We start from the raw sequence: 9,609 nt of genomic DNA, 5'->3' as shown, positions 1-9,609 counted from the left end.
TATTATGAGCCCCATTTTATGGCTGGGGAAATTCAATCTCAGAAAGGTTAAGTCACTTGCTCAGAGTCAAATAAGCAGAAAGTGGCAAAGTCAGGATTTGAACTCAAGTCTGTCTCACTCAAGAGCCAGCGATCTTAGTATACAATTTGGCCTCTCTAATGGATAGTACATGTATTTATCTGTTAAAATATCAGGGAGAACAATCAAGAAACTTAACCTGCAGTTTGGGAAGAGAGAGACTTACTTTTTATTCTTGAGCTTCTTTTTGAACTTTATTTATCCTCCGTACAGATTCTATTAGTGCCTTATATTGTACATTAGTATAAAAAAACTAAATTAATTTTAAATTTTAAATAAATAAAACCCTCTGATTATTTTTGCCTTTTTTTTTGAATTGAAAGAATTGTCACAATAGTGTCATGTCTATACCTGAGTATCTGAGTAATCTGCAAAGTTCACATGCTCTGACATTTTTTGAAAATTTATCTCAGTAAACTGCAGATCCGATATATATTGTATTCCTATTCTAGGTACTAGATTTCATATTTCAGTTTCTGAATTACTTTTTATTCTGAGATAATAGGTTGGCTTTGGACATATTTATTTTCAACGAAAGTGGTATGTTTCCCTTAAGAGATTTACACTCAGATATGAATATTTGTACGTATTCATACATTGACCTCTGGAAATTCTAACACTGAGCATCCTTTAGCATTTGTGAAATAACCCTACATTACATAAGATACCTTGTTTGTGGATCAATTAATAAAAACGTAAAAGAATAATTAAAATTTTAAAATGAAAATTAATTTTACACTGATTGAGAAGTAAACATTACAATACCCTTCAGGTTTCAGAGCCTCAGAGAGCTGTATCAGTCACACTAAAAGTCACTTGGGAGAATTTCTCGGTGGCTTAGAGAGGAAAAAAATTTTTTAAGTCAAGAAAACACACGTATACTAACAATGATGTATCCTTTCCAACAAATCCAAACAATGTCTGCTTGTATCATCCAAATAGCTGGTGCTTCTAAAAATTAAAACAGAAATCCCTGTTAATGCCCCATCTCATAGTCTTGGGATTTGCTTAACAGATCACCATCGGCTTGTAGTAGGAGAAATCTGTAAGCCCCCTCTACAAGGCCCCTGTCCTTTCCATTGCTTGGTTTTATTCCCCCAAGATTCTCAGAGCAAATTTGACATTCCTTACAAATTCCCATCCTCTGGCTTTGTATTCCTGATGTTCTTGAGGATAGCCGTCGACAGTGAGTCCCACTCTAGCTGGCTGTTACAAAAACCTTTTCATTCAGAAGAAGGCAAGAGGTTTCAGCGACCGTGCACAGCCCTCTCATTCACACACTTCATAAACAACAAGACTTTGCCCAAGCCTCCCCTCTAGGAAGGTATTCCGGCTTTTTAGACACCACTTTGCAACATCGGTATCATTCCCTTCCCAAAGACCTTGCAGAAAAATTAGGGATTTCACAGCCTTGGAGAAGGGCTGGGAAAAACCGATGTCATCGCATATGGACTCATCAATTCAGTCCACATTTCAAAACAGCAGCTAACGCTTTCTTAAAACACAGACCTCAAAAATCCCTTTAGGACCGCGAGCAATTAAAAGGGAAAACATAACACCCCTTGTTCCCCATAAGACTCTGACGGATCTGAAAAATAGAACTGAATCAGAGATACAGAGGCTGGGCTCCTGGAGTAGGAAAATGGCTTGTCTCCTCCGGGCCTAATTCTTTCCTCTCAAACAGTTCCTTTTCAATTCAAGAAGCCATGCAGAGATGCCCCCTTGCAGGTTTTCGTTTTTTAAAGGAAAGCCTGTCTGCCTCGCACTCGCCCCCATGATACTCACGGCAGCTGCCTTAGCTGGAATAAGTCCTCCTCCATGTCCGCGCTGCGCCAGGACGAGCCCTTTTCATGGCCCTTACATGGTGTTGGTGGATGGCTCGCGGTCGGGGTTTCAGCACCGGGGTGCTGGACAGCTCCCGCGCCGCTTCCTCCCTCGGCGGCAGCTGTTCGGGGGAGGGAGCCGCCGGGGACCAGCCCACGAGACAAAGCCGCCGCCGCCAGGAGAGTGGGCGGAGAGGAGGAGGCGGAGGGCAGAGCAGGCAGCGCGGGGAGAGGGGGCGGGGAGAGCCCTTCTGGTTAGAGGAATTTACAGGCTCTCCGTGGTTGGTGATGTTTTACTGGGTGCCTATAGGGCACACCAGCCTGTGAAATGGCTGTCGAGGTACCAATGAGCGCTCTTCGGCTGACACCGCCTCTCTAAATGTTTATTTGTAGGGATTCGTTTGTGTTGTTTTCAGTTCGATATTCTTGAAACCCAGGCTGGTATAGCACATGAAGGGAATGAAACATGTAAAGACAGTACGCATGAGTTAGGGTACTGCTTATTGAGCACCTACTGCATGCCAGGCATTGTAATAGGCACTGGGGCATATGCGAGACGACAAGTTAGGCATGTCACTGTCATCAGGGGCTGCCAGGTCCAGTGAAATGAATCAAGAAAAAAAAAAAAGTTAAATATGAGAAGGCCAAAGATCACACACTTCATTCATTCGGCAAGCATTATTGATTTCTATAGCCCTGACACCGGGGAATCAAAGATTAATAAAACCAAATCCCTGCCTTCAAAAATCCTCCCTCTCTGTTTCACCATTCCCCTCCTGCTAGAATAGCTGCCCTATTTAGAACTTAAGCTCCATAAAGGTTTGCTGATGCACCCCAAGGGCCTAGAACAATAAAACTTTATTTATGGGCACTGAAATTGGAATTGAATATCCCTCACTAAACTCAACCCCAGGGTTTTACATTGTGTGCACTCAATAAATGCTCCTTAAGCTGAAAACAAACTGATCTTTCATTCAGGTGAGTAGGGATTCAGTATCTATTGTAAGCCACGGAAAGCCAGGGAAATGGTTTCTATTAGAGGTGGCAAGTTGGAGGCGCCCTGGTAGGGTGTCCAACTCATCCTGGTTTACCCAGGACCCTGAGTTTTAGCACTGGAAATTCCAGGTCCTGGGAAGCCCTGAGTCCCAGACAAATCTTGACAGTTGTTTACTCCACAACTGTAAGGTAGATCCACACAGAGATGTGTTTTGAGTAGTCTGAAGGGTTAACAAGAATACTTTAAAGATAAAGATTTAAAATTATGAAACTCTTAGAAGAAAGTACAGGAGCAGACCCTTAGGACCTTGAGTTAGGCAGTGGTTTCTTAGACACAATACCCAAAGCACAAGTGACAAAAGAAAAAATTAGATACGTTGGACTATATCAAAGTTAAAAGCTTTTATGCCACAAAGGACACAATTAAGAGAAGACAACCCACGGCACGGGAGAAAATAGTTTCGAATCATATCCCCGATAAGAGACTTACTTCAAACAACATAAAGAACCCGTCCAACTCCATAATAAAAAAGACAACAACATGATTTAAAAACGGACAAATAATAACTTGAAAAAATGCTTAACATCGTTAGTCATGAGAGAAATGGAAATCAAAGTGACAAATCCCACCATGCCCACCGGAATGGCTAAAATTAAAAAGCCAGACAATAGCTAGTGCTGGTGAGCATGTGGGACCGGACATTCCCCTCATACACGGCTGCCGGGAAGGTAAAATGGGGCAGCCTCTGTGGAAAACAGTTTGGCAGTTTCTCAAAAATGGAAACACTGAGTTATCTCATGACCCCGTGATACCACTTAGAGGTATGTGCCCATAAAAAATGAAAACGCAGTGCACACAGACCTTGTGCACAAATGTTCATGGCATCATTATTTATAATACCGAAAAGTGGAAAACAACGCAAATGTTCATCAACTGGTCATCAAATTATATGCTTAAAAAGAGCAAACTGTGGGGTATGTAATTGCGTTTCAATAGAGCCGTTCTTTTTTTTTAAAGATAATAATTTTTTAATAATCCTAACATTTGGCTTCCAAGTTGTTCAACAGTTAAAAGGAGAGATTTCACGTACCAGGATCCCAAGCTTCCTGGGGAAGACGGAAGTTGTGTTCCTCAACCATTGGTCTGCCTTCTTCTCTGGCCACTGGCGACTGGGGCCTCCAGGCAGCCTGCCGGGCCCTATCAAGGCAGCAGTCAGCCTACAGCAAGCTTCCCACATTTAGATTCCCTCCCTGCTCTCTGGAGACTTTGGAGGCACCCCCCCCCCCCCGAGAACTGGAAGAACAGTACTTAGCACATAACAGGCATTTAAAAGATCTTCCAGAATTAATGTTTTCTCTGCTTTCTTAGAAATATGGTTATAGTTTTCTAAAGCAGTGGCTTTCACCTTCGCGTGTCAGTCGGTAGCCCCCCAGAGGGCTTGTTAACATGCAGATGGCTGTCCCCCACCCCCAGAGTTTCTAATCCAGCAGGTCTGGGGCAAGGCCTGAGAGTTTCCATTTTGAACAGGCTCCCCGGTTCAACACTGACTCTGTTGGTCTGGGGACCATAGTGAGCCCCCCTGTTCTAAAGTTGTATCTGGGTTAGATCATCTGCCAAGAAAAATACGACCCATGTTTGTTCAGACCTCTGATCTTTGAGACATCCTTGAGCAGATACGAATATTATAAAGGCAGTTACTTCCAGCTAACCACATTATCCATCTGTCTGGGAAATGGGGACATGCCAAAAGCCAGATGGGTTTTACTTCACATCAGAGTAATGCATCACGATCTCTCACCTCAGATTCTTAAAACAAATCAATAGGGGCTGGAATAAAGACTGACAAGCTGCCCCTTAGCCTGAGATACTGACTATACAATTGTGTGTCGTGTACAAGTGGTTCTCCTGTCAACTGTGTGCTAAATCCTCTTACTATTATTAAGGTAATATTCCACTGGTTATAAAAATGGCATTTAATTTTTAAAAAGGAACTTGTGGATTTAAATTCATAAATAGATTTGTATTTTTTTTTTTTCTTTCTCTGAAACTGGATAAAAAACCGAAAGGGGACAATAGACCTTTGGTGGTAGATCCCTGGTCTGCTAGCCAGGCTGGTAGGGTGGCAGTTCCACCTGGAGTCATTCCCAGGTCCCTGGCATTGTGCGGGGAGCTGTTAATTACCTACTGACTTTACCCTAGGAGCCAGTAGAAAGGGAAGGCTTGGCTAGGAGGTTAAGCCCTGTTAAAAAATGTAAAGGCTTACAACTTCAAAGAGTCCCTTGGTCATCCGTCTCATTCTCCTATGAAGTACAAGATGTCTAATCTACAAGGAGAGAGGCCTGAAGAGGGCAGAGAGAACTTGTTTTTTCCTTCAATCCTGTCCTCTTTTTCTTCCTGCATTTTGGTAGGCTGGCTCAAAAGACCAACTCTAAAGCTCTCCTAATAAAACCATGATCCCTCAGACATTGCGTAGCCAGAGGGACATAAAATAAGCAAGAGGTAAATGTGAATCAGCGGGCAGGACGCCTATCGAGACCTGAGGACGAGATTATCAAGCAGAAGCAGTTCTAGGTATGAGTCAACATGGAAGAAGTGATGGTCTTTTCTCTGCAGTGTTGTGACTTGTATTTTCAATCTCTTTCATTCAAAGTGTTTCCTAATTTCCCTTGTTAATTCTTCTTTTACCTATTTATTATTTAGAAACGTGTTATCTCATTTCCGTCGGTTTAGTGATTTCCCAAATTTCCTTCTGTTACTGATTTCTAATTTCATTGCATTGTGGTTGGAGAGCATACTTTGCATGGTTGCAATCTTTTTTAAGTTCACTGACACTTACTTTATGGTCTACCATATGGTCTATCTTGGAGAATGTTCCATGTGCACTTGAGAAGCGAGTGTATTCTGCTGTTGTTGTGGGGAGTGTTCTATAGATGTCTGCTAGATATGGTTGGTCTACAGTGTTGCTCAAACTTCTCTTTCTTGGATGATTTTCTGTCTGGTTGTTCTACCCATTATTGAAAGTGGGGTATTGGAATCTCCAACTCTCCTCCTCCTCCTCTTCCTCTTCTCCTCCTCCTTCTTCCTCTCCTCCTCTTCCTTCTTGTCCTTCTCCTTCTTTTCCTTCTTCTTCTTTTTTTAAGTAGGCTTCACACCCAGCAGAACCCAACACAGGGCTTGAACTCACCACCCGGAGATCAAGACCTGAGCTGAGATCAAGAGTCGGATGCTCAACTGACTGAGCCATCCAGGTGCCCTTCCAACTATTATTCTTGAGTTGTCCATTTTCCCCTTCAATTCTGTCCTCTTTTTCTTCATGTATTTTGGGGCTGTGTTGTTAAGTGTGTGTATGCTTACAATTGTTATATCTTCTTGGTGGACTGACCCTTTTCTCATCAAAAAATGTCTTTCTTTGTCTCTAGTAACAATTTTTTTTTGTCTTAAAGTCTATTTTGTCTCAAATTTGCATAGTCACCTCAGCTGTCTTTTGGTTACTCTTTGCATGGCAAGACCTTTTCCATTCTTCTACTTTCAACCTATTTGTGTCTTTGAATCTAAAATGAAACTCTTGTAGGGGTGCCTGGGTGGCTCCGTCAGTTAAGCGTCTGACTTTGGCTCAGGTCATGATCTCACACTTCATGAGTTCGAGCCCCACATTGGGTTCTGTGCTGACAGCTCAGAGTCTGGAACCTGCCTTGGATTCTGTGTCTCCCTCTCTTTCTGCCCCTCCCCTACTCACACTTCATCTCTGTCTCTCTCTCTCAAAAATAAATAAGCATTAAAAAATAAATAAAATGAAATGAAACTCTTGTAGACAGCATGCAGTTGGATCATATTGTTTTATCCATTCTGTCAATCTCTGGATTTTAGAGAGTTTAGTCCATTTACATTTAATGTGATCACTGATCATGTAGAAAACAAATTATGTTTTATGTCTATTTAGTTCCTCAATTCCCCCCATCATTGCCTTGTTTTGTGTTAATATATGTTTTCTAGTGTGCCGTTTTAATTCCTTTGTCATTTCCTTCACTGTATATATATTTTAGTCATTTTCTTAGTGGTTTCCTGAAGATTACCATTACCTGAAGATTACTATTAATGGTAATCCAATCTAGTTTGGATTAATACCAACTTAATTTCACTATTCTACAAAAACTTTGCCCTTGTGTATCTTCATTTCTCCCACCTTTTAAGTTGTTATGATACAAATTACATCTTTTTTTTGTAAAGTAGGCTCCATGCCCAGCACAGAGCCCAACATGGGGCTTGAACTCATGACCCTGAGCTCAAGACCTGAGCTGAGATCAAGAGTTGGACACTTAACTGACTGAGTCACTGAGGCACCCCACAAATTACATCTTTATGCATTGTGTGGGCACACAATGTTCAACATAGATTTATAATTATTGCTTTATGTCGTTGCCTTTTAAGTCAGAAGACAAAAATGAGTTACAAACAAAAAACACATTTTTCCATTTTTCATATTTACCTTTGAGTACCAAAGTCACCTTTGAAAGTATCTTTACAGATGCTCTTTATTTCCTCAGGTGGATTTGAGTTACTAACTAGTGTCCTTTCATTTTATTTTTATTTAAAAATTTTTAACGTTTATTTATTTTTGAGAGAGACAGAGACAGAATGCGAGTGGGGTGGGGCTGAGAGAGGGAGACACAGAATCCGAAGCAGGCTCCAGGCTCTGAGCTGTCAGTACAGAGCCCGATGCCGGGCTCGAACTCACGAGCCGTGAGATCGTGACCTGAGCCGAAGTCGGACGCTCAACCTACTGAGCCACCCAGGTACCCCAGTGTCCTTTCATTTTAATCTGAAAGATTCCCTTTAGTATTTGTTGCAGGGCAAGACTGCTAGAAACAAATCTCAGTTTTTGCTTATCTGGTAATATCTTAATTTCTCCTTCATTTCTGAAGAGTAGTTTTGCCAGATGCAGAATTCTTGATCGACAGTTCTTTTTTCTTTTAGGACATTGAACATATCATCCAACTGCCTTCTGTTCCCTATGGTTTCTGATGAGAAATCAGTCGTTAATCTTTTGAGATTCCTTTTGTTTGAGAGTCACCTCTCTTTCTGCTTCCAAAATTATCTTTGTCTTTTGACAGCTTAATTATGTGTCTAGGTGTGAATCTCTTTGAATTTATCCTCCTTGGAGTTCCCTGAACTTCTTGAATGTGTTTCCCATCAAATTTTAGCCATCATTTTTTCAAATATTCTTTATGCCCCTTTCTTTTTCCTCTTTTCTGGGGTTCCTATTGTGCATGTGTTACATGCTTGATGGTGTTCTATAGATCTCTAAGCCTCTGATCATTGTTCTTTCTTTATTTTTCTTTCTGTTCCTATAATGGATAATCTTGATTGATCTATTTTTGTGTTCACGAATTCTTTCTTCTGCCTGCTCAAATCTGTTGTGGAGTCCCTCTGGTGAATTTTCCATTTCAGTTATTCTTTCAAGGTCATAATTTCTATTTGATTTCCTTTTATAATTTCTATCTCTTTATTAGCGTCCTCTATTTGGTGAGACTTTGGTCCCATTCGTTCCTTTAGCTCTTTGAGCCCGTGTGTAGGGAAAACCTGCACAGTTTTCCTGAAATGGGAAAAATCCAGCTCTCCTTCCAGGATTGCTCTTGTACTTTTCACACCACTACCAAACTCACCACACCTCTGTCACCAGATTTCTCATACCATGATTTCCCACACCCACTGATTCTCTGCAACACCAGCTGCATGCCTTACGATGTAACTCAATCCTGACACTGTCTACCTGGAGAGAACGTCAGATCCCACGGATGAAGGGCTCAGTCCCACAAAACTGCTTGCACCCCACTACAGATACCATCTGCAATTAGTAGGTCTCCACGTTACCCACAGCTTCTGTTCAATTTGGCTAAGAATTGCAGGTTCCCACTACCCCCTCCTCTGGTTCACTGAATTTGCTAGAGTGGGTCACAGAACTCAGGGAAATAGTTCCTTACATTCATCAGTTTATTAAAGGATATGGATGAACAACCTGATGAATAAATACATAGGATGAAATACACAGGGTGAGGACTGTGAGGGTCCCATGTGTGCAGGAACTTCTGTTCCCACAGAGCTGGGATGGCTTTGCCAACCTGGAAGCTCTCCAAACCCCTACTTTTGGGATTTTATGGAGGCTTCTTCATATAAGCATGATCAATTATTAAGTCCTCCAGTCCCTCCTCTGGAGGATGAGGGGTAGAGCTGAAAGTTCCAAGCTTCTAATCATCCAGGAGCCATCCAGAGCCCATTCAGAATCACCTCAGTAGAACCAAAGACGCTCCTGATGCTCGTACCACTTAGGAAACTACAAAGGTTCCGGGAGTCCTGTGCCAGAAACTGGGGGCAGGTACAAACACTTTGGAAAACTATCTGGCAGTTTCTTGAGGCAACGTGCTAAGGTCTTACAGGACTATTGTTTGAACAGGAATGGGTGACTTTGAATGCCATTCTTACCAGGGAAAAACAAAGAAAGGAATACAGTTACTGTTTGACAAGACATAAATTAACATCAAATAGGAGGAAACATACACGATTAACCATATCCGAGTTCTAAAAGGCCTATAGAGGCTTGCTAGTTTAAGAGGGTGAATATACACAATGTACGAATTGATCAGCCATATAAATTAGATAATGATGACTGCATCTGCTAATTGCAAATTATTTTTATAAAGGACTACCTAGGAA

General features: G+C 41.6%; 1 protein-coding gene across 2 annotated transcripts in view; it reads right to left on the bottom strand.

Moving 5' to 3' along the window:
• Positions 1-2,189, bottom strand: part of SVOP (SV2 related protein) — a 77,174-nt gene extending 74,985 nt beyond the window's left edge. Inside the window, exon 1 of one of the 2 annotated variants that reach the window (XM_040443638.1) lies at positions 1,864-2,189. In XM_040443638.1, the coding sequence (XP_040299572.1) occupies positions 1,864-1,898 (35 nt within the window). In that variant the 5' untranslated portion in view covers positions 1,899-2,189. The remainder of the gene's footprint in view (positions 1-1,863) is intronic. The other variant, XM_040443637.1, reaches the window with a different exon arrangement.
• Between the last annotated feature and the right edge of the window lie 7,420 nt (positions 2,190-9,609).

The sequence above is a fragment of the Herpailurus yagouaroundi genome, unplaced genomic scaffold (assembly GCF_014898765.1).
Source record: "Herpailurus yagouaroundi ecotype Mexico unplaced genomic scaffold, PumYag 191, whole genome shotgun sequence".
NCBI classification, from domain to species: Eukaryota; Metazoa; Chordata; class Mammalia; order Carnivora; family Felidae; genus Herpailurus; species Herpailurus yagouaroundi.
Note: the sequence above shows the minus strand (reverse complement) of the source record. Positions and strands in the feature narration are given on the sequence as shown.